General features: G+C 41.6%; 1 protein-coding gene across 4 annotated transcripts; it reads left to right on the top strand.

Annotated features, from left to right (window-relative positions):
* The first annotated feature begins 6039 nt into the window (after positions 1-6039).
* IL10 (interleukin 10) lies at positions 6040-24963 on the top strand. Of its 4 annotated transcripts, XM_063142856.1 has the most exons (7): positions 6040-6154; positions 14214-14313; positions 15497-15639; positions 16516-16578; positions 17811-17960; positions 21277-21342; positions 23565-24963. In XM_063142856.1, exons 4-7 carry the CDS (start codon positions 16543-16545, stop codon positions 23655-23657), a joined length of 345 nt encoding a protein of 114 aa, XP_062998926.1. In that variant the 5' UTR covers positions 6040-6154; positions 14214-14313; positions 15497-15639; positions 16516-16542; the 3' UTR covers positions 23658-24963. The 4 variants fall into 4 exon arrangements, with proteins under 4 accessions (XP_062998926.1, XP_062998917.1, XP_062998908.1 ...); XM_063142847.1 differs by lacking the exon at positions 15497-15639; XM_063142838.1 differs by having other exon boundaries at positions 14214-15639.
* Positions 24964-25625: the final 662 nt, after the last annotated feature.

Genomic DNA, 25625 nt, shown 5'->3' with positions numbered 1-25625 from the left:
TAGAGCTTGCAGAGCACAAGCTGCAACTCATTCTATCATGTAAAAACGTTTGTATGATGGCTCCGATAGTTTTTCAAGACTGTGCCATCTAATACAATGCTTTATACTGAGTTTCTTTCAAGGTTAATAAAATGACATTTGATGACATAAAGTATTATTAAATTCCATGTTTTCACAGGAATTTCAGTACTTATTCCATTAGATCTTATAATCTAGTAATGGTTTTACATCCATCCATATGCCACATCTCTGGTGCTATAGTTCTGTGAAGCTTGGTATCAATGTAACCATTCTGAGCGCACTTTTCTTCTGAAGACAAATGGTGGATATTAGGGAAGAGATACGTTATAAACTACAGGGGCATCATTTCTCACTTCCATTACAGTTCCCTGAGCAGGAGAGCATGGCAATGGGATTGGGGAGCAAACCTCACTCATTCACTGAGCAGCACCTATAGTGTCGAAGATGTTCAGTTCTCCTAGCAGGACTCTGCACACCCGACCCCAAAGTATGGCAAGTGCTATTTGACCCTTGATTGCAGGTGTAAGGGAAGGGTTAAAATGGGACCTGGGACTGGAATGTATTTTAATTGTATTTTATGGTTCCGTAGGAAGATAAGGATGCCAGGCCAGCTGTCTGGGGGAGAAGACCGGAGCCAGCCCGGCCATATCTCTGTCTCTGTCCTTGAGTGATTAGCATCCCGGGCGAAAGGTGTGAAGACACGCCACGCATCAAAGTCAGAGGGAGGGGGGGGAAAGGAATAAAGGTTTGGTATAAAGATCCCCCTGTGAAAGCAACAAGGGGGTTGTCGGCTGGAAGCGGTCTGGGGTGACGTAAGAAATTGTTAGCATTAGTTTTAGCTTGCCTGCACTGGGTTCTTATATATACATGCTTTTTATTGTCTTTTATTCTGCTGGTCCCATGTATTCCTACCCTTTTCCTAAATAAAAGGTCTTAAACCTCACGATTGTGAGCTGTGAGTGTCTGTGCCTGGGGATCCGTGCTAAATCCAGTCAAGAAATCAGCTAGGTGCTGGGCGCTCTTCCTTTACAGCAGGTGTTTAGATAATGTATACTCCATTTGTCTTTCTTCCTGTCCTACTGACTGACCAAACCAATTTCATAAAAATCTGGATTTAAGTAGAAAACACGTCAGATTCCAACTCTATGTAGGTGAACTGTGTCTGTACCACAAAATTGTTAGTAAGATGTTAGGGTCACTTGGGTGACTTATGGGACTTTCTTTCTTTCTTTCTTTTTTGGCAGGTGGTCAAAAAGGGGTTCCCTGAAAAATGATGTGTTGCATTCAGTGGTAGCATGGAGCTGGGTCTCACAGAGGTGCAACATCAGCACGTTTTGATTAGCAGGGATACTGACAGTGGAGGCTGGTGGCTTCAATGTCAGTGGGGGTGGTAGCTCTGCTCCAGGTTTCAGTCAGAACCAGTAGGAAATCTAAAGGAAGTACCTGGGATAGCTCCTTTAGAGTTCCTACTGGTTCTGACTAAAACCTTAGGTGACTTCACTGATATTGGAGCCACTAGACTCTACTGGATACTGCCAGTCCCCTCAGAATTGCTTGTTCTCTCTGAGTTTACCTGCAATCCTCACAGTAGCTGGGCATGGGATGAGGGGGCAAATATGAATTTTCTCAACAACAATATATAGTTAATAGTGATCACTGTTTTAATGCATAGTATTTTGGTGTGGCCTGGTCTAGAATGGGCTATTAAGACCCAGTAGCTTTATAAAAGATCTGCTCCTGAAATGAAAACTACTAGAATTGGTTTGTTGACATGGATCAACACAGCTGCCCACATTTTGGGTCTATCCTTAAGGGTATGGCTGTGTGGGGAACTCTCATGGTGAGCGGCTGCACTTCAAATTTTACCATGGTGTCATGTGACAGCTTTCCTCTCTGAGCAATTGTTTTTCTGGAAGTGTTGATATATATCTTAACCATGAGTTTTGCATGACTGGAGCATCATGCTTATTGTACAACAGCAGTATTAAGCTTTTAGATCATTGGGTATTTCCTGTGATCAGAAGTGTTGCTAGTAGGAAACAGTGACATATGTGGTAAAATCCAACATAAGCCCTACATAGAGTAGACCTATTAAAATGAATGGGATTTTACCCATGGCCTGTACTTTCCTGAAAAAGTTGTGTGTGAGAGAGAGGGTGGGGAATGTATTTCACAATGTAATAAACAAAGCTTGGGAACTCAAACTAAAACTGCAGTGTTAAACTCTTGTGTTTTGCAGAAGGGGAAAGGGGGGAAACTTATTTCCTCCGTATGTTAGCAGTACATTTGTTGGCAATACAACTTTTTTGCTAAAGAGTATATGATGCATGTTGGGGCAAAAAAAAAAAAAAAGCCCAACTTCAAGTATAACCTAATGGGATCTGAGCTGGCAGTGACCGAAAAAAGAAAGAGGTCTTGGGACTGTGGTGGACTGCTCGATGAAAATGTCCACCCAGTGTGCAAGCACCTTGTCATTACTGACTCTTGGAGGGACACCAGGTTTCACTGACGTTTTCTTGGTTGGCCTTATAGCTGGGTGGTTTGCCGTTGCCTTCCATGGCCATTATTACCTTTAATCCTACAATCTCCAGCATAGTGGGAATTGTAGACCTTTTTGTCTAAACATGCACAGGATTGCACCCTAAATCAGTTTAAAATTGAAGTTTAAATGAACCCATACACAAAAGGATTTGTAACATCTTTATTACCTTAAAGCATCAAAAAGTGCCTCCAACGCCCCCCCCCCAATCACCACCTCCATTGAGAGGGGGGTGTTCTCCCCCTCCCATGCAAGGGAGTGGGATATTGGGAAGCAAATGGGAGAGGAAATTTTAATCATAATCTCCCAGAGCATGGTGGTCCTGCTCTAAATTGCATACACTACAGTAAAAGATATTTTAAAAGTCTCAGCTACACTTTAAGCAATTACCATAATCTGCAGTTGGGTAGTGAGAGTTGTGTATGTAAATAAAATTTACTTTGGGAAGAAGAATCTTTGCATGGGTTTTACTCACTATCAGAATTTGAGGGTCAAACTAGGCCTTAGCTAGACCTAAGCTTTATCCCGGGATCGGCCCAGGGTCATCCCTGTTCATGTAAATGACACACAGGGGATCCCGGGAGCAAGCAGGGACGACCCCGGGACGATCCTGGGATAAACCTTAAGTCTAGCTAAGGCCCTAGATGAGATCCAGGAGATCTGTGATCAGAGATCTCCCCATCATTTAAAAAAAAGAAAGAAGCAATGGATTAGAGCATGGGTTTCAACAAGGGGGGAATTCCCCCCTGGGGGGGAATTTTAGGGTTCCAGGGGGGTTATTGGGACCACTATTCAGCAAAGTATGATGTCCTGTAGATTATGTTTTCCTACACATGTTATTAAAAACGTCCCAGAAAAGTGTCATGTCGTCTGCAAAAGCCAGGCCTTTGCTCTCTTTTCCCTCCCTCCCTTGCAATCCTAGGAGTTTCAAGCTTCCCATTTAAAGGGACAATGCAAAGCATGGGAGCTGAAAATGTAAAGGGGGGCATGCTTTGTGTTGCTCCTTTAAATGGGACTAATATAGAAAAAAATAAAAGATTTTCGATTTTATATGCATATTATTTGGAATGCACCTTTTGAGTTAACTATCTTGGGAAGTGGGGAATTATATTCTGAACAATGGTGAAATGGGGGAATGGAGCAAAAAAGGTTGAGAACCACTGGATTAGAAGATTAGATCAGGGTCATAGGTCCATGAAATGTTTCCCCAGATCAAAAACATTCTTTCCGTGAAGATTTCAGTTTGCCTAGAGGGGGAAGCATACAGGTATCTGTATGCTTCCCTCATCCCACCTCAGTGGGGTGGGGTGGGGGTCAGGGGGCAAATAACAGCTCTGGGAGAGGAGGGAATCAAGAAAAAGAATGTGTGGGGTGTGTGGGGAGGAAGTTAGATCAAGAAAGAAATGTGGGGGGGGGGCACAGTTAACCATCTCTTCCCAATACCACTGCCCCAATCTGATTTGTACGCAGACCTCCAGCTGCTTTTAACTTTAAAAGAGCGTGGACCTTGATGGGTTTTCTATATTTTGTTTAGTTGCTTTCTAAATGAACTTGGAAAGCATTTTGCCCATGAAGAAGATCAAAAACAATGAGTGGCACAAATGGGTTGGGTATTCTAGGAAAGCAAAGTGGTGTGTGTGTGTGTGTGTGTTTTGGAAGTCACATCAAATTCAGTGACAGAATTGAGAAAAAGAGATGTTGAAATTCACATGCGAGTCCTTTCCAAAAACAGACAAGCAAGCTACTACTTTAGTATGCTTTCTCTTTCATAGATATCAGAGCTAAAAATTGCTGGAAATATGGTGGTGTTGGTTTTTTTTTAATCTAACCACAAAGCAGGAGAACAAACAAATAGAAAGATTACGTTCTAATAGAAAAATGGAAATGCAAAGAAGCAGTGTTGAAGGAAATGGTTCGAGTGATTACGTGTGACAATTCTCACCTCCTGGTCCCATACGCCTCTACATACACATCCAGAGTGGAACAACCTGCTTGGGTTTTTATAAGTCTCGCTGCTTTTGAGAAATTCTAGTGACACAATCACCTACAGTTCCAACTTCGAAATAAGAAGTAATGCCTGGATCATTCCAAGGCAGGATCTACACTGCTGCTTGAAAACAGTTTATAACTGTAGTGACAACTGTTGGGGCCCAGGGCACACTCCCTAGACAGTTTTCAAAACATTTTCAAAGTGTCAGATCCTGCTTAGTGTAGATCTGGCCCAAGAGTAATCAGTCTTTCAACAGTGTTTATTTTATGTCACTGCTGCTGATTGACACTGTTGCAACCTCTAAATCATTGAACCAAACCAACTGCGCCAGAGATCAAAGAGCTGTTGAACTATGCCTGTCTTCACCAACCAGGTGCCCTCCAGATCTGTTAGACTACCAATCCCATCATTCCCAGCCATCTGGAGAGCACCAAGTTGGAGAAAGCTGAGCTAGGTAGTGTATAAATCTGCTGGGGGTGGGCAGGGAAGGCAGTAGCTGGGTCCCTAGAGTAAGGGCGCAACCCTATGAATGATTAGACAGAAAAAAAGTCTGACAACTCCCAGTTTGTAGTTGCACTTGCTTCTTTTGTTGTTTTTGTTTTGTTTTGTTGTATTGTTTTATTTTGTTAAAAATTATAATAAAAAAGTGATTTAAAAAAACCTCCCAGTTTGCTGGGAATTGTAGGATTCTTTGCTGTTTAATGTAGGTTGCAATCCCAAACACACACTTACTAGTAAGTCTCATTGAATGCCAAAGAACTTACTTCTGAGTAAACATGCTTAGGATTGTACTAAAGAAGTTAATGGAAGGAAGGTTTTCTATTCTCTCTCCCCCTTGAAGCTCCCTGTGACCCCTACAAAACTTTTTTTCAGAGGCCTTGCTCTGAAATGCCAAATGGTGGGCAGGGGAGAGGAATCACCAAAACTTATTATTATTATTATTATTATTATTATTATTATTATTATTATTATTATTATTAATTTATATAGCACCATCAATGTACATGGTGCTGTACAGATAAACTGGGCTTTGATGGTAAGATATGTTAATGTAAAGTTATGGAAGGAAAATATCCTACCTCCTTCCTCTTTCTTGCAGTCTCCTGCACCACATCTCAGGAGGGCTGCTGACACTTCCCTAGATCTGCCACCTGAGGTAATTGCCTCACTCTGTGCAATGGTAGGGGCAGGTCTGGCCATGGATATGAATATCAGAAAGAACAGAGGAGGAGGGGTGGACCTCAACTGGAGGGTGTAGGTCAACAGATGCAGTTAGATTAAAAATAATGACAGAGAAGGAAGTGTTAGACAGTAGTCTGGATGAAAGGAATTGCACAATGTTTGTCCAAATCCATTGAGATAATGTGAAATGTTCTGTTCAGATTTTTTGTTTTCATAGTGGCTGTAGGCCATAATAAATACCAGAATGTAAGACTGCCGTTGTCCATTGAGTCCAGTGTTGTTTACCCTGTCTGCCAGAGGTCTTTCCCATTGCCGGCTAGCTGATTCCTTTAACTGGATACCCCAGGGATAGAACCTGAGGACCTTTGCCTGCAAAGCAGACCCCTACCACTAAGCTATGGTCCCTCCACCAATGTAGAAAGGTTAGTACATGTTTTGTGAAGTACTGACTTTCCTCTCCTCTCCCAGGCTCTGGCTCACAACTTCTTCAAGTCCTTTGGGGATGGGTCATGTTACTTTTAAGAGTATACATTAGGTGTCATAATGTTTTTAACCACTTTTTATTTTGGTGATTAAAAGGTAAAAACTCTCAGTGTATCTGTATATGAAAAAAAACCTTTGCTATAAGGTTCCAGATCTGCTGGCTGCAAACAATAATGAGCCAAGCATAAAAATAAAACCATGTGGTTTTGCTCATCCACATGTGGCACTTAGAAATCCTAAGGAAGTAGGAAAGATTCATTTAGCTTACGTTCCTTTCAAGTTATCCCGATGTTTAGATATCTCCAAGAAGTTGTAAAGCTTCTTTTGATTAATCTTTCCCATTTCCTACACCTACTACACTGTCTATGCAAATTACTTTCCTGCATAAGAAAAGCACTGAATAGAAGTGTATATATCAGTTAAAGTCTGAATGATAAATAGATAAAGATACTTAGGGTTATGTAAACATCTGCTGGGGCAATTTTAAGATTTTGTTATTGGCATATAAAGTCCTGAACAACCTGGGACCAGGTTATCTCATGGATCGTTTGACCCTTTATATCAAACCTCTCCAACCTGGTGTCCCCCAGATGTTTTGGATTTCAATTTCCATCAGCCCTAGCCATTATGGCTAATGGTCAGGAATGCCTGCAGTCAAAAACATCTGGAGGGCACCAGGTTGGGGAAGGCTGTACTATATCCTTGCCCTACAACCCTCAGGAGAGGCACTTGTGGTGGTACCACATGTTGCAGAGATCCACCTTAGCTACCAAGAAGAGACCTTTTAGCTTTGCAGCTCCTGCAGCTTAGCGAAATCCCCTCCCCATTAATATTAGGCAAATAGCAAGAGGTTTGTTTTGTTTTTTCAAATATTTATTTATTAGTTAGTTATTTAAAATTCTTATATCCTGCCCTTCCTCCAAAAGTGGCTTGCAATTTTAATAAAACAAGTACCAATAAAATAGCCATGAAATCCTACTTTTATACTAAACAACGCGCATACAACCATAATAATCTAACCTGAAACCAACAAATCAGGAGACAATCCTTGTGTAAATAAATGAGAATTTTTAAAAAAACAACAACTGTGGAGGCTAATGACACCTCTCCTGGAGGGAATTCTATATATGAGGGCTGCCACTGAGAATGCCCTCTCTCAAGTCTAGGGTGACCATATGGAAAGGAGGACAGGGCTTCTATATCTTTAACAGTTGCATAGAAAAGGGAATTTTGGCAGGTGTCATCAGCACCTGTTGAAATCCTCTCTTCATCACAACAGTTAAAGCTGCAGGAGCCCTGCCCTCTCGGCCAGATACACCTGCTGAAATTCCCTTTTCCATGCAACTATTAAAGACACAGGAGTCCTGCATGAGCAGGGCAACTACCAGTTGGAGAGCCCTACTTGGCTAGTTTTGCATTATAGGTGCCTGAATAAGCCTCAGACTTTCCATGTAGCATGACCCAGCTATGCATATTGCTTTTATTTAATCTTTATTCTGTATTATTATTGTTTGATTTAAATGTTCTATGCTGCTGTGGTATTTTTATGTTCAGTAGTGGTTAAAACATAGGATATACATTTAAATAAATAAATAAATAAATACTATCTTAATTGCAGTTGATACAGTTGCATCTGCTGTATGTATGATTTCTTATGAACCAATCACACATTCGTGTTATGTTATGTTATCTAATATTATATTATATTATATTTACATGCACGCACACGTGCACACACACACACTCCAAGAATTAAGAGCTTGCCCATAATTCAGCAGGATGAGACATGATTAAAACAAATGAAATCAATAGGTTTAAGTGTGTTTAACACTGTGTTGCATCAAGGTCCTTGTTTGTAATAGAAGGCCTGCCATGGATTAATCCTGAACTAATATTGATTTAAGGTTGTTCTTGCCTGAAACATCAACAACAGGCAAGGTTAGTGACAATTAAAGCACTCAAGATGTACCAAACCCCAAAACTGTGAACTGTACTGTTCCAATCTCTAGCTTTTAAAATGAACGCAGACAGAAATTTCTGACACTGAGCCAGGGACTTCACTATTATGTCTGTTTTAAGTCTGTAGGGAGAGTTGTGGCTTCATGCCTATTGGTGCAAAGTGTTAAATTTTAGGAATGCTTACTTTTAATTTCTGGCCCACCTTTCCCCAAGGGCTCAGAGCCAATAAAAACAGGAAGGGAAGGGGGACTGATAGAATTACAATTTAGAGTTCTATCAAGAGTGGGTGGTTTGAACATAATACTTTCTTGCATTTGCTCCCAGTTCATTTCCAAGTACAATTCAAAGTGCTGGTTTTGACCTATAAAGCTCTTTGTGGCTTGGGACCTCAGTATCTGATGAAATATCTCCTCCCATATGGGCCTTCCTATGCCCTAAAGTAATCTATAAAGGCCTGTTTCCAAATGCTCCATCATTCTGAAACCTTGTTGGTAGCTACACAATGCAGGCCTTCTCAATTGTAACCTTCTGGGGGCCCCTCCCCACAGCCTCCTGTTATGGAAATTGAAAATTTGCCTGGTGCCAACATTGTTTTTTCTTTTTTGCAAGGTTAAGACTTTTTTGTTCTTCCAGGGCTTTTAAACCTTTGCTATTTAAAATTCTCTTACATGTTCCTGGTCGTGTTTGTTTTTTGTCTTAGCTCCTCATTTTACCTTATTCTATTAGACTGGTTTTGTATTGTGTTTTTATCATGTCAGCTTTTGTGTTGGCTTCGGTCCTTTTTTTTATCATCTTACTGTATTTTTAGATCCTTGTACTGTATTATATTTTGAATGGTGTGATGTCTAGAGTACTTGTTTTATAAGTACCTTCTAAACACAAATAATACATCAATAAATGAATAATAAATATATGAGCCATGAGTAGACCTAGGCCAGTCGCTGCCCCTAACCTACCTACCTACCTACCTCACAAGAATGTTATGAATATAAAATGAGAGAGGAAGAGAACCATGTATGTATGTATGTATGTATGTATGACATTTCTATACCAACCAATAGCCAAAACTTTCTGGGACATTGCCATCAGCTCCTTGGATGAAGAGCAAGTTAAAAATTTAAGATAGATCAATGCTAACCCCCAGAGGACAGAGGCGTCTTCATAAGAGCGGGGTAGGCATGGTTGGGCACCTGCTGTAGGTCCACAAGCCAGTAGGGGCCCACTGACAAGAGCCTCCTGGAGTTGCTGCTCCTGTCAAGCAAGCAAGTGGTAGCAATGAGGAGAAAGAAAGCGAGGAGCATTAGCAGATAGTGACAATGGCGGTAGGAAGGTAGACTCACTTGGTTCAGACAACACAATAACCCACACTCAAGTGATGAGTGTGGGCTGTCATTGAACAGTGGTTCTTGCTGAAAGGTGAGCTATCGTCTGAATTTGCCCAAAGTCCCTCAAAAATATGGACCCAACACTAATTCTCACCATGATATAGATTGTCTCTCTGCTCCAGCCTGTTATTTTCTGCCATAAAAGTCTATAGAGCCCATTCACTTTCCTATAAACAAACAATAAGTTTGTTGCTTTTTCTAACAACCTGCTCCTACCCCTGTCATTGTGGACATTATCCAGTAGGAGGCCATTTTTCACACATATGGGGGGAAATGATTTGCTGTACTTTGGGCCCTCTGGTGTTAGTTGCAAATCTACATTGCTCCAAGGTTGGCCACTACACATAGGCAGGTTCTACCCTTCTGCTTTAAAACGGTTTATAACAGTAGTGACAAGTGTTGGGGCCCAGGACACATATACCACTTTCAAACCGTTCTCAAAGTGTCATATCCTGCTGGGTGTAGACCTGTCCATAGTCAAAAAAGAGTACAAAAAGGGCAGTTGAGACAGCTCTTCAAGAACAAGATGCCTTGAAACAGATGAATGTCCTATGTAAAGAAGGATATTAGGCCATCCTTGTTACTCCCCAGCCCAGCCAGGCACCCATTGTCAGGCTCCTAAGTGACACAGTGTACCTGTGTACAGTGGACCCAAAGACATATTGAGCTCCCAGGGACTCCTGGTAATATACTCCCCACCCCCACCCCACCTGCATGTGCCATAATGTCAGGCTTTTCCAGCTGACCAAAGCTAAATTACGAGGATGGCCATAAAGCCCAAGCAGATAAGCCCAGCAATAAACCCGTCAAGGCCAGGAAAGGAGGGAGGGCAAGGCGAAGCATGGCCAAGCTATAGGACTTGGAAGTTGACCAGTTCCATGAAGTAAAGTCACTGAGGCAGAGAAGAGTCCGTTTCTAGTCCAGGGTCTCAAAATCCAAGAAAACCAAGGTGTACAAGTAAGGACAAGGCTCAGGGTCTAGAATCCAGCTGAGGAGGTCCAGCGTATCATTACGACATTGTATCTTCTGCACCAGCCTATGAATTCCAGCTGCTATTAATGTCAGCATCCTGGAGTAACTGCTGGTAATTAGTCCCCCATCTACTGGAAGGCTTTTTGTCTTAAACGGACTGACACTCCTTTCCATTGCTCTTTCACATGAAGCCTCCTTCACTCTGCAGGGGTTAGCAGAACTTGGTTCTCTGAATCTGACAGAGGGGCTGTGGCAGGGCATTGATCATTATCCAGCAGTGAGGGCTCTGGAGCAGCTTCTGTGCTAGAGCCCTCACCCAGACCTGCAACCTGCCATTCTTTTTCATCCTGGGAAGAATCCAAGGAAGGCATGACACACAATCATGGCATTAGTAATACAAGAAAAAAATCCCTTTACCGGCTTAACCCTGGCTCTTAAATGCAAATCCAAAGCACAGCACTTCCAGAAGATATTTAGGCTTAGGCCTTAGTTAGACCAGGCTTTATCACAGGGCGAACCCCGGGATCATCCCTGTGTGTCCACATGACATACAGGGGATTCCGGGATCAGGGAGGGATCATCCCTCCCTTGCTCTGGGATAAAGCACCCCCCTTTGGGCCCAGTTTTTCCACGGTCTTGGGCTGAGCCAGAGACCGTGGAACATGTGGCCCGTTGCCACGATTACTCGCATGGAGTCGGGGGCTGTGCCCATCAGGGGTAGGGTGGGGGGAGCAGGGAAATGAATTTTTTTTTAAAAAAAAAAAAGCACCTACCTTTAGCGCATGAGCATTTGTGTGCTCCTCTTCCTTTAAAAATAAAAAATGGTGGGCACGGCGCCTCTCTTCCTGAGGTCGTCGCACCTCACATGTAACTGGAGGGATCTCATGTTAATCGCAATGCGAGATCTTCCCTCCTCCATTGCGGACTATCAGGTAGGTCTAGCTAAGGCCTTAGACTCTGACAAATGGGACATGCAACAAAATACTGCAGTATGAAATGTTCAGTGTTTCAGCTAGCTATGCCCTAAGATACTCTATTCTATTGTATTCCACTCCTCCCAGTTTTCCATTTCTCTCCCCAACAGATACTCAGCATTCTTAAGCCATTCAGCATGCTTAGACCCCATTGGGATGATTTGGGGTGTTTGTTGTTGTTGTTCCCTTGGGGTTATTTTTTTAACCTACTTCTTCAAACTGTGGGCTTTCCAGTATGTTATATCTTCTCTTGTTTTCAGTCCTGTTGCCACTCACAAGCTGAGTTAACTATTAGACAGAATTATGGACCTACAGCAAGGGTTGGCTCGTTTCATGTTCTGCTTTGTTTATTTTTTTAACTAAAACCCCAGGGTCTACTGATGTGATTTAAATTATGTGCATATTTTGATATTGGTTTGAAAATGTCACTGGTTATCTATTTGCTTCTGAATGCAACTTAAAGTCATGGGTTGGTTTTTTTTAATTCATAAAGCTCTAAACAATCTGGGACTGGGGTATCTGAAGCATGGCTTGTTTTCATATAAACATGTCTGATCATTTTCTGTAGTGGCGACCTATCTGAGAACTCTTCCCTCCATATAAATTCAGCTGGTGTTCATTCTGATGACTTTTGGTTGCCAGGTGAAAATGATATAATATACCCAGACAGGGGTGTGCAGAGTGGGTCTGCTCCACCCCAAATTCAGGGCGGAGCTCTGATGAGACACTTCTCTGCTCTGATTTTTGGAGCAGCTCTGTCTCAGAACTGCTCCATTTTTGGATAACCGTTCTATTATTGTCAATGGAAATTAATCAAAATGCTTACAGCTCCATCATTTTTAAAGATAGAGAGATGAAACTTGGCACCGTGATAACTTATAAGTAAAGATTTAGCCATGCCAAGTTTGAATCAGATCCATTCATGCTTTGATTTTTAGGATTTTTTTTTAAAAAAAATCCCAACTCAAACCCACCCACCCCATACATGCACACACACACACACACACACACAGAGAGAGAGAGAGAGAGAGAGAGGGCTGAAACTGCACAGGAGCTTTTATCCTTTACTTTGCTGATGCTCAGTTGTGCATCTCCAGTCTATAAAATATAGAGATCTGCTGCGTTCCCTGACAGTTTACTCGAATGGGGTGAGATTGGGGTGGGGGTGCTCTCATAGGGAGCTGTGATGGAACAATAGTCAGAAGGCAGTCCTCTATATATGAAGGGCCTAAACACTTAAAAACTTTATAGCTCAGGTGCAGACAAGATTTTTAAGATCAAGGGACAAATTGGGTTAAGGTGACCTGTTTGGGGCTGCATGACAAAGGAGAACATGCTCAGAGCCAAATTTGTTAAATGTATTTTAATATTGCTTTCCTTCAAACACCATGTCCACCAATTCTCCAATTGAAATTATTTTAATTTAAATTATTTCAGTTTATTCCAATTGAATTTATTAAATCTCTTTTAAAGTTTTAGCATTGCTTTCCCTCAAACGCACCCCCTTCATCTCAACCAGCCCTTCTTTTTTCACTTAGTTCTGAAGGATACACTCATGTCACTCTTCTGTCAGCAGCAACAGCACTCCAAGGGGCATAGACGTGTCTGACAGTGGCTGCCAGAGCACCTTCTTGAAGACACTCTGATCTACAGTTCCGGTTCTTAGAGCATTCTTCCCATTCTTGAATTCTAGTGATTGGCCTTGGGTAATGGAAAAGGGGGTGAATGACAGTTGTGGGGGGGGGACTGTTGGCAGCATGAGAGAGGGATAAACAGGTGACTGAAGGACAGCTAAGAAATTGGACAAAATCAGCAGTACATTTTGTGAGGGGTTATGGGAGTCACAAGTAACACCTTGGGGAAGGGGCTAGATACAGGCTGCGAGTTGTGTACCCATGTCATAGTTCAATATTAACATCTTGAATGGTAAGTAATTAGAAGCCAGGGTCAATACTGGAGCACAAGTGAAATGCAGTTTTGATGACCATCTTGCTGCTTTGGTCTTTCCCCCTAGTATAAAATAAGAGTATGCAGCCTGGATCCATTTTCCTGACCCATGTCTTCTTTTTTTCTCCTTATTGCTTCTTCATTGCACAGCAGTGCAATAAGGCAAGTGGACAGACACACAGTTCTCATAAGTGACTTTCGAAAGGCCCGTCTAGGAGTACAATAGAGAAGCAGCCTTACTAGCATATCCTTAGAGTCAATCTACTCGACCCAGTGTAACACCATATGCGCATACATCATGAAAAGGAACTTCCATTTAAATTATGAAGGGAATATGCACTGTAAGCAAAGAAAAACTGGGTCTCAATATAATTGGAAGCAAGTCAATGTCAGATTCTAGAGAATTCTGCCCGCTTATAAAATCCTAGATGAATATGAAATGCAAAGAAGCAAGATTTTCCCACTCCAGAAATGCCCAGAGAAAAGGATAGAACATATAACTGCTGTAAGAACATAAGAATTGCCTTACTTGACCAAATTAATCCAGCAGGGACCACTCAGATGGCTCTGGGAGCTCACAAGCAGGGCCTGGAGGTGATGGCTGTCCCCTCTCACGTGTTTCCAGCAGCTAGTCTTCAGAGGCAAATCTGCCTCTGTATATAGGGGGTGCCATTTAGCTATCATGACCAAAGTCTACTGACAAAGCACAATGATTTGTTCTTGACCATAGCATTTGTTCTCATCTGCACCATTTGTTCCAGACACAATATTTGAAATAAAGCCAGTGGGAGTTCCTACTGACCATCCAAAGTGCATATTGACATCAACCGTGTGCGGACTCTCTACAGTACAGTGATTATGGTATTTATTTATCTTTATTTATTTCAGCATTCCTGGGCCACATCTTAGGACAAAATCTCCCCAAGGCGGCTTACATAAAAACAACTATAAAATGCAAATAGCACATTTCAGTAAAAAAACAAAAAAAACAAAAACCCAGTCCTTTAAAAAGAACAGTCTAAAACAATACACTGACCAGCACAAGACCATTAGAATTTGAAACAGAGCAAATCAAAAACAATTTAAAATCAGCTGCACTATTTATCTTTTAAGAGAAATGCACTGGCAACCAATGCAACTGATACAATATTGGTCCCTCTTGTTCCAATTGCCTGCCCTACTAACATCTGGCAGACACATTTTTCACCAGTTGAAGTTTCTGGATCCTTTTTAAAGGCAGCATCCACATATAGTGCATTATAATTATTTAGTCTGGAGTCTAGTACTATAATTACAAGTATATTTAAAAGTATATTTAGGTTGTAAACTTATGCACATTTACAATAATAAGTGTACATCTGTAGAGTTCATCAAAGAAAGTTCTAAGAAACAACAAGGAACAAAACACTGCAGAGTTCAGCAATGCAGAAAAATATATTTCTAGTTAAAATGCAGGAACTTCAAACTGACAAGAATAATATATATACAAATGAAATAGATGATATGTTGAGTTGCAATTACTTATCCAGGAAAATTAAAGGTTAGGTAAGACACGTTTAGTTGCTTTACAATTAATCTATTTCCTTGTAACACTATTTTTGTCCAATTAATGCTTTATTTGCATTGATTTGTACTTGGGAATTTTACTTTGGGGAAAAGCTTTGCATTTTCCAGAGACTACATATACAAAACATGATATCTAATCTCTGCCACTAGGTTGGCTGAGATTTAAACAATGGAAAGCCATTGTCTTCCTTTACAATAAAGTTAAAGGAACAAAATACTACGATAATCAAAAGCACCTTTTGGGGTTTCCATCATAACACAAGCGTTCCCTTTTTACCAGCAATTCTACTTCTATAAGCAATTTTAAAGGGAGTGGACCCAATTTACAAAAAACCCTGACTGGAATAGGTTGACCTTTAAAAGGAAGATGAGAGTATAAATTCAGGGACCAATCAAGGTGATGAGCAGATCTGAGGTTTTGCCTCTTACAAATCAAGAGAACCATAGAAGAACTCTGAAGACATGAACTCTCTCATAGCATTTACTCTGCTCTTCCTGGTGTTCAACCTCGAGAATGCACATTCCCAGCTGGCCGAAAGCAACTGCAGGCATTTTGCAGACAACCTACCTCGCAGGCTCCGAGAGCTAAGGGTCACTTTTAATAAGATTAAAGATTATTTTGTGAGTATGACTACCTTTTCTTCTTCTAGCAGCTTCTTTAGCATCTAGGATTTAGGAAAGAAGAAAAGGCTATGATTTTTTGTGCAGTAATATAAAAGACAGGGTAGTGGTGGTCTGCTATTTCCTGATAGCTATAAGAAGTAGTTTGGGACGCAAACCACCAAGATATTCTGTGCAAGTCCCAGCAAAATGAGTGGAAGATGGACAACTTTTTTGGTTGTCTGTGCCCTTAGTTCAATAATGAAACTATATGCACTGCTGTGATTGCTTCTTAACTACAATTAACAGCAAAATAGGCAGCTGGAATAGGTCATGTGGGGTGAATGGGGTAGGATACTCTTTAGGGACCAAAACATTTATAAGAAAATTACAATAATATTTATGTTCTTTTAAGTTGCAATGAATTACTAAAGTTTGGAGAAAGATGATATTCACATATAAAGGCTGATAGTCACAGATGAACTTTGTGAATAGCTGAAAGCAGAGATCTATTTCCTACTTTTTAGATATGCATAAGTGAAGTCTTATAGCTGAGTGCTTTCACTTGTATTTTTCAGAACTTTTGTTTATTTGTGCATCTGAAATGTATTCATTTCAACTTCAACCAAATTTTGGGCATTCACTGTAACATATAGACAACCTGTGCAATTAGAAGCCTGTAGCAACAATATTAGTCACACAGCTATTATCTACCACTGAATGCAGTGGGGAGGTCTGTCAAATAAGCAGTTCTCTCAAATCTGAGAGCTTAGAAGTAGAAGACAATGCCAGTTGATCTACTTCTTTGCTGAGAAGTGAAAGCAGCATAAGTGAAAAACTGTACTTAAGCTTCCGTGGGTTAATAAAACTGTGTTCTGTTTCTACATACTTTTACAGCAAACCAGAGATGATGAACTAGACATCATGTTGTTAAAAGAAGAATTACTGGAAGATTTCAAGGTGAGTTTTCAATTGTCTTCAACACATTACTTAGAAATAAGACCATGTTGATCTCCTGAGTCATGGAATGGTGCTTATAAGATCATTATTTTTGTATGTCAAATGTCAGCTTGCTGATGTAAATGAGTCATGCGAACTAGAATGCATTGATATTGCAGGTATTTGCATTGTATGTATTTGTATTTCAAAGTCTATATTAGTACTTTGATCAACTATGGTGACCCCATTGATCTCAGCTCCACATATTTATGGACACCATAATTATTTAGGTTAGAAGACTAGTTTAGAAAAGCAGAATTCACTCTATATTTCTCTGATAAGCAAGGCTGAACAACATATCCAGGAAAGTGTTTCCCTTTTAAATGCATTAGGGTTCCAAAGGCTTAGCTCATTTCATAAAAGGTGTGTGTAGTGAACAGACAATAGAAGCCAGGATTCTATTGAAAACAGGAATGGCTGAGACTTTACTAGAGAATACATTCTCCCACTTGAATGTCTCTGCTCTTTAAGACAAAAAGAGGAGTTGGTGGTGCTTCAGATGCCTTGTGCTTAGAAAGTTTGAGCAATGGAGACCAAAGTACGATTTTCTAGGAATAATTGGACTTTATATGATTCCATGATTAATTTAGATGGATTAAGAGTTTTTATTTTTGTTGCTGCTATGCCCTGAGCTGGGTGTTGATAGCAATGGTATTGGTATATCAAACTTAAATGAATACATAAATAGGCTTCCACCATTGACAGTCTACAAGTTGTATCCAAAACTGCCTGGAAGTCACCCACCAGCAGAATGGGGAGAATTTTTTTTTTTATCATTCCCCCCTTTCTGCTGCAGCCCGCTGTGCATCCTCACCCCCAAATCTGCTCTGTATGATCCTAAAGCAGAAGGGAGGAGGGGGAATTGTTTAAAATTGCCAAATCCTCATTCTGCTGGTGGTAGATGACTTCATCAGTGGAGTGGCCAATATTTTATGTAAACCAATGAAGACACAAGCACTTTTTTTTTTTTTTTTTTGCATCAGTTTCTAGTCTGTGTAAGGAGGTGGGGGAAATTATGCTTCTTCTTGACTTACCACATAGAGCAAGAAAACAGTGAAGTAAGAAAAAGCTCTTTAAGCATCTACAGAATATTCATATTTACATTGTAATCCGTTAAACAAAGGTCAACGAGGCTAGCTTACTCCTGGAATGTCTTCTTCATGATCTTTGACCATTGTTACTGTTCTCTTTAGGGGTACTTGGGCTGCCAGTCAGTGGCAGAAATGATTCAGTTTTACCTGGAGGATGTTTTGCCAAATGTGACCACCGGCAACAATGTCGAAAAGGACGTAGGCTTTCTTGGAACTATGCTGCAGGATCTGAGACTGACGATCAAGCGCTGTGTAAGTACTTGGTTTTCTCTTCCTAGATCACCTGCTGACACTCTTGCCATGATGACTTATAAGCCCCAGGGCAAAATCCCTGTTGTTGCTTAGCACGTGATGAGAAGCTTTTCATTTGGAAAGCAGAATTGCCCCAGAGTGGTAAAATATGGCATCCGACAGTAACGAGACCCTAGAAACAAACAGTAGTACTGTTATACAAAGTTATCATTCTCTAAAATGAACAGACGATTATAGGATCAGATACATTTTGGGAAGAGGAGGGAAGCAGTTGCAGGAGGCAGTGTCTTGTTGCTTGGCTTCACTATTCCACATTTTGACTTCAAACATTACCCATTCAATGGTTTCCACTTCTGATTTGTAAATTAGAGATAATCATAATATGGTAGCAGAAGCACCTGCAGAAGTGTTGTGATGACAGCAAATGCTCTAAAGATTTTGTGAGGGCAGGGATGAACAAGGAGGCCTTCACCATCAGTGATACATCTACTGTAAATTATGTACATAAAGGAATGCAATTTTTGCTATTTAAACAGAGTTTTATGCAGAGCATTGAAACTTCCAAAAACTGGAAATCCAGCCTGTCCTCTAGCTTCTGAGATTTCACTGGGCATTCTCTCCACACTTTTAAACTGAACTTCCCAAACTTCTGCCTTAGCATCCTAGTTGTGTGTTTTTAAAGGAACCTGAGATTTTTTCAGTGCCTAATTCTACACCTGGCAACCATTTCCTCTCTCTCTCTCTCTCTCTCTCTCACACACACACACACACACACAGAGAGAGAGAGAGAGAGAGAGAGAGAGAGAGGCTGGGCATAGCTGTATTAATTAAGTGATAAAGTACTATCACATTTTCAAGACAGCCCTGTCTGAGATGGTAACCCTATAGGCAGATTTGTAAAGCAGGAAGATTAATACAGGGGCAGAGTGAGAGCTGGAAAGGTTACTGCTTTATCAGAGCCTGGGGATGAAATATTCTACATTAAGTGCTGGTGTCTCCCTCAATGAGAGCCAGTGTGGTGTAGTGGCTAAGGTATTGGACTGGGAGATCCAGGTTCTAGTCTCCACTTGGCCATGGAAACCCACTGGGTGATTCTGGGCTAGTCACAGACTCCCAGCCCATCCTACCTCACAGTGTTGTTGTTGTGAGGATAAAATGGAGAGGAGGAAGATTATGTACGCTGCTTCGGGTGCCTTGGAGGAAAAGAGGCGGGATATAAATGTAAATAATAATAATAAATTTGATGTAAAATCCTTACCTAATAGCAGCTGCTTCTCCAGGCTGTGAAGACAGAACTACAGCTGGCAGAGCTGTTCAGCCCCACATCCCAAAATTGCTTTGCTGTGGTATCCTCTCCACTGTGTCATCTGGTCACAGTATGACTCAGAGAGAGAGCACGCAAGGCCATAACGAAAACCCCTGTGCCTAGCAGACTAGCTGGAAACACTTCTCTGTAACCTCTTATTAAGCACTGGGGGTATTAATCAAGTTACTCGTTAGAGTAAGTTAAACCTTTCCCAGGGGGGAAAGGAAACTGCAGAGAAGGACATTTGTAATGGAAGCAAAACAGAAGTGCCCCCCCCCCCATTCCACCCTCTGATTTCAACCGTACTAGTTCTGGACTCACTACAATCAGACAGATACTATCTGTCCCTCTAAGAAATTTGAATGTAATTCGATAAGCAATGGTTAAAAAAACACAGGAGAAAGCAAGCAAGATTCTGTAGCATAGAGTTGTGGTTTTGACTCCTTCATTGTGAACCTGCCTGTTTATTAAGATCCAGCAGAGAGTCTCTTCTCAGCTGCCATCTATAGCTGATGTGTGGCTGCGAGTAACACAGAAAACAACCTTTATGTACCTAGATTAAGTAACTCCTTATGAAGCAAGGTCAACCTGGCTTCCTCTTTGGCCCCATGGTTAAGCCTTTTTGTTTCTGGCAAGGATTTGGCCTGCTGAGTGAGTGCTAGCTTAGAGAGCACAGAGCAGAGCACACACAGCTCTGTCTTCCCAATATCACACCATTGCTTCTTGCCCACCACCTTGCTGGAATCTGCTGCCTGAGGCAACTGCCTCACTCTGCCTAATAGCAGGGCCAGCCTGAATACACATGAAGCACTTCAAACACTTGAAACAGGCAATACAATTGAATGAGTAGTTTTAGAATGATTGATAATTTATTAATAACCATTTGGAAGTTTAGTAACACCCATTTGCCAGGTCGTACGAAATCACTTTTACATGGAAGAATCCCAAGCTTGGGTATTAATAAATGGCTAGTATTTGAATTTGCTGCATATGGCATGGAACTGCAAAGAAGCATTACTTTGAAATCATTAGCATTCAAACTGTATGTTACATCATCCCAGATAAGTTTGTCATCTCTGGACCCAGAGACTGCACGTGCTGCTTTGGCAGCTCCACAGGAATGGCGACCCATTTAGTGTTACTTGGTCAATTCTCTAGCAGGTACTCTAGGTAAAAAGAGCCATACCAGCAGCGCATGAAAATATATGAGGAAAAACCAAAAGGTGCAGAAGCAATTTGCATGGACATTGCGAAGCTGAATCCCAGTGTGTTTGGGAAACGGGATCCAATGGGATATTTCCAGCCATGCAAACAGCAGGCATGCCCCCACCCCCAGTCTGGATCAGGATTGCAGCATGGGGCAAAGGATTAAAGTTTCCATTATTCACCCCCATTCCAGGGCACCAATTGGGTTGATCTGGGGCCTAGCTATTTAGGGAAGGAAAATGTTGCACTCAAGGGTAAAACATATAATCGATGTAATGTAAGTGCTAGCCTTAGAATTGGAGGGGACAGCATTGTGTTGCAAGGAGACAATCAGCACCAAGTATAATAAGGGTATAAAAGGGGGCGGGGTAGAGACAAGGAAATGTAGAAATGGGTGAAGTAGGAGGAGATCACAATTGATTGATTAAAATAATTTACTCCATACATAAACCTTTGTGCACAAACTGAAAAAGGAAAGCATGTATCCCATGGAGAACCTGATCTAAGTGTGCAGACAACTAGTTACACACATCTGCTAGTAGCTCTGGATTTTGATGCACATCCCCATCAGCATCAAATGATGTATCCAGCTTGTTCGGTGTTGCCTGAATGAGTATCACTTTGTGGATGTGGATCGGCATCCGTATCACCTGCATCACCTGTCCGTATCATCAGACAGAAGCCGATTTCACTAGTGGACCTACCTTGATGCATTGGGCCTATGTGTATTAAAGCTTGCAGGGCTTTGAAGATGAACCAGAACAAAGTCTCTGAATTCATAGTCCTTGTGCTTCCTCTTTGCAGCATAATTTCTTCATCTGTGAAAAGAAGAATAGAGTAATAAAGAACATCAAAGAAACCTATCAAAAGGTACGTTCCTGGCACTCACATGCCCAACCTTTCTCACAACACTTGTACTGAAAATAATTTTTGTCACTGCACATTATGTGGAAAACAGGGAGTGATGATGAATCATGCTTCCTCTGTCCACGCTTCCGGGGTGATGTGCAAATTGGAAGCCTGATTCACAGACCGCTCACGCATCCTTCCTGTGTCAACTGTTTCCACTTACCATGCAAAGCCATCCTTAGATGGTATCCCTCAGAAGAACTCAGTGGCTTGCAGGATTTTAAACAATTCTCACCTGTGAAAAGTGGGGGGTGAGCTGCATTTCCAGGCCTCCATCAAATGGAGGTCAAGGACAAGAAGGGGGCAATGCAACATTGCATCTGCACAGAGGCTTTTAGCCGTCAATCCAGGAATACAGCGTGCACCCCTGCACAGGTTGTCACTGGTTACAGAGAAATCACACACAGGGACCAGTCATGTGTGGCACTTAAATTCTTCATGGCGTTTCCCAGATCTGTCAGTCACATTGAAAATACGACATTGTCTGGAAGGAACATTCATTTTAAAAAGACCCATTCATTTTCTTCATTGAACATTTTCTGTACTTCTATAAATGATGGTTTTCAGAATAACTGCTGAATGTATGCATCTTTATGCAGATGTAAGTCCCAATGTGTTCAACAAGCCTCACATTCTAGTACATGATGGTTCTAGCTAAAAGCCAAGTTCCTGCCCTTAACAGGGAGTGATGATTTGTGGAGGCGAGCAGGCTGGCAGCAAAGCAAGAAGAGCTGGTAAAGAATAGGGATGTGCTCCGCTTCTAATCGGACTGGAGAAGCAGTAGCGGAGCGGGGGGCTTCGCCTGCCCTTAAGGCGGAGGCGAAGAGGATTGGGGGGCCGGCGGAGCGTGGCGAAGAGGATCAAGGTGAAGGCGGATCCTTCGCCTCGATCCGGAGCTCCGCCGGAAAGGTAAGTGGGGTTTACTGGGCCCTGCCGCTGTCGCTGTCGCCCATGCGGCGACGGCAGCAGGGCCTGGTAACGCCCCCCACCCTCCTCTCCCTTACCTGCCTCCGTCCGCGGTCCGTCAGCGTCTCCAATTGAGCCCGTGGTTCCAGCAGGAAGTCTGGGCTGCACTTGCGGCCCAGACTTCCTGGTGGAACCACGGGCTCAATTGAAGACGGCGACGGACCACGGACGGAGGCAGGTAAGGCCCCCCTCCTCCATGGGTGGCGATGGCGGCAGGGCCCGGTAACCCCCCCTATGGGGGGGGACCGGAGCTCCGATCCGGATCCGGAGCTCCGAGCGGAGCGGAGTGGGCACAGGCGGAGTGGGGGCGGGGCGGAGCGGGCCGATCCGAAAATGGCGGATCTTAAAGTGAAGCGGAGTGGGGGGTCCGTGCACACCCCTAGTAAAGAATGGCTGCACAGCCACCACAACAGTCCAGCCCCAGAAACAGCATCTCCTTCCCAGGAGGGTACAGCTGAGCCAGTCACCGCAATGATGGGGTGGGGCCAAAGCGGTGGACCCAGCAAAGTGAGATCACTCCATTGTTCTGCCTCCAGTTCAACTTGAGGCTCCCAAAGGCAGACCTCCCATGCGGCTCCAGGACAGCTCACACAATGTAATTTTTCCCCTGGCTATATCTCAGGCTGCCCCAGTAATGTGTGTAAAGAAGAACCAAGTGGACTGCTTGATTCTTGTGGATTCTTCCTGCCCTCCAATTTGTGTTAAATATCCCCAATGATGCACTCAGAAGCCCTTTAAAAACCCAGTGATTTTTCATCCAATTTTTCAATTTGGATGCCTTGTTCAAGTCTATTTCTTTCACTGGAAGGGATTTTGTTGTTGCTGAATTTTTCATCCCCCCACCTTTCTTTAAACCAAAATGTGATAAAGACTGGGAAAGGATGCTTCGGCTTCGTACAGTAGCTAAGATGTGTGTGTGGGTAAAAGTTCCATAGAAAGGGTCTGGCATTCTTCATCCACCACCCCTTTGTTTTCCCAATCGCTCTCTCTTTATTTCCCCCCCTTTCCCAGTCTTTATCCCATTGTCACTGGATTGCTTGTCAACAGTACTCAAAATTCCTTCACCTGCCAAATCTTCAAAAATAGAATAAACATGATAAATAATATAGGCCTATAAAAAGCCAAGGAAGCCATGTTGGAATATAGGCCTATTTCTTTGCAATAATAATAATTATTACTGCAGCATATCACTAAAAGTAATCCCCCTTCCTCCTCAGCTGCAAGTCAAAGGCATCTACAAAGCAGTTGGAGAATTCGACATTTTCATTAACTACCTTGAAGAATATCTTATAATGAAGATGAAAAAATGAAACAATGTCTTTTTCACAACTGGAAAATTGTTACTTTTATAATAATATAAACTCTTGATGGAAAACAGTGTTATATTTTGCAAAAGATGTTACCGAAAATCATTGATAATGCTGTGTGTATGTTTTTAACTTAAACAATTATTTATTAACTCAAATACCTCAGTTTTTGTCAATACTTTATGCTTTTTTCAAAATGAAAGGCTGGTTACATAATGTATTGATTGATATTTTTTATACTGTCCTTTTATTTTCTCCTTAGCTTAGGGATGCTCAAAGTTGCTTTGTTCCAGAAAATACTTGTTAAGAAGTAAGCAATAGCATCTGAGAAGTATCTGTATTATGTTTGAGTCAATATTTTTTTATTTTAAATCCAATGACTCAAAGGCTAGAGACAATTGGTTCATTTAAGCATGTGAGTTGTCTGTTGGAACAATATGTAAAAAAAAGTGAGCATGCTGACATGTGCATGAGATTATATTCAGTGATGTCCATGCACTGCCAGAAGGCTCTTTGATCCAGTAGAGGCCTCTGTCAGTGGAACTGGGAGAGAGGCAATTTCCCCTTATTCCTCTCCCTGCAGCTCCTCCCCCTATTGTTGGACTCTTCAGAACAATGTTAGAGATTGTGAAAGGAATTGTAGGAGGGATGCAGAAATCAGCACAAGTTGGCTTCCTACCCATTCTACTGACAGAAGCCTTTGCTAGATCAAAGATCCTTCCAGTGAATGGACATCATTGAATGTAACAGTGAAGGGACACCATTGGGTGTAACCAATGGTAAGTTCTCCGGTCAGACGTTAAGAATTGTTAGTTCAGACCATAACCAACAGGCTATTAACTGGGACTGGGAACAGGTCTCACCAGGGCTTAAAGATCTTCACCAGTTCTTGGTGCACATCTAAGCACAATTCTAAGAACTGGGACTTACCTTTAAGCCCTTCATGACTTGAGACTTATGTACCAAAAGAACATCTTCTCCCACATCACCCTCCCCATGCATTGAGGTTTGCTTCAGTTGCTTTACTCCAGGTGTCTTCATTATTTGAGATGAGGTGGGTAGCAACTTTCCAGAAGGCTTTCTTGGTTGAGGACACCCTACCTGTGAAATATTCTTCTGGTGCCTACATTGTTACCTTCCAACTGCCTACCTCATTAATCTCCTACATTTTAGTGGTTTTTTTTAAAATCATTGATGCATTTTTATCCTTGCTGGGTTTCTTTTAATACAGCCTTTAATTGTTGTTTCTGTGTTTACTTTGTTTTTATTTGACAGTTTTGTAAACAGCCCTGAAATGTTTTTTTAATGGAAAATGTTTTTTTAAAAAAGCATGAATAAATATATACATTTCTCGAGACAATGAACAAATATGGATTTACATACTTTAAAGTTCAAGGACATGGGCTTGGATTGTGGTAAAATTAAATGCAAGCATTTGCAAGCATTACTAGTGAATAGTTTCTTGATGGATGTAGTTCCTATTCCTCCACTGCTAGTACCACACATGCATGAAATCACCATACGTTTATGTGTTTGTATTGGATCTGTGGTTATAGTCACTTTGGTAATCATAACATCATCACAGCCTCAGTTCTTCTTTGTTTTTAAGGAACTAAACATTTCTCCTGCGTTAGAATAACTGTTTAGACTTAAAATAGATGAGTAGACATATCTCAGTCTAACCAAAGGATCTCCTTTTCCCCTGAAACAATTCTTTATCATGTACACATGCAAGGAAATGTGGAGGGGTTTGTTTATTCCCAACACATTCTGAAGTCATTATTAAATGTTGTAATAGAGGCAACAACTAAAACCTCAGGTCTTGACTCATATTAATTTTACATTTCCTGTTCTATGCTATGGCAGGGAAGTATGAAACTTGGAATAAAGTATAAGAGATTGGCCAAATTGCCATAGCCCATCTGTGACTTGACTTATAGAAGAACTTAATGTTGCATTGTACACATTCAG

The sequence above is a fragment of the Elgaria multicarinata genome, chromosome 1 (assembly GCF_023053635.1).
Source record: "Elgaria multicarinata webbii isolate HBS135686 ecotype San Diego chromosome 1, rElgMul1.1.pri, whole genome shotgun sequence".
NCBI classification, from domain to species: Eukaryota; Metazoa; Chordata; class Lepidosauria; order Squamata; family Anguidae; genus Elgaria; species Elgaria multicarinata.
This window is presented reverse-complemented; position numbering and strand designations above follow the sequence as displayed.

What these genes read in the sequence shown, in the direction of transcription:
- IL10 (XM_063142838.1), top strand. Translation starts at nt 15,481, where the DNA reads ATGAACTCTCTCATAGCATTTACTCTGCTCTTCCTGGTGTTCAACCTC. An exon ending in AATTACTGGAAGATTTCAAG is followed by an intron (nt 16,579 to 17,810) that starts GTGAGTTTTCAA and finishes TGTTCTCTTTAG; the next exon opens with GGGTACTTGGGCTGCCAGTC. An exon ending in GACTGACGATCAAGCGCTGT is followed by an intron (nt 17,961 to 21,276) that starts GTAAGTACTTGG and finishes TCCTCTTTGCAG; the next exon opens with CATAATTTCTTCATCTGTGA.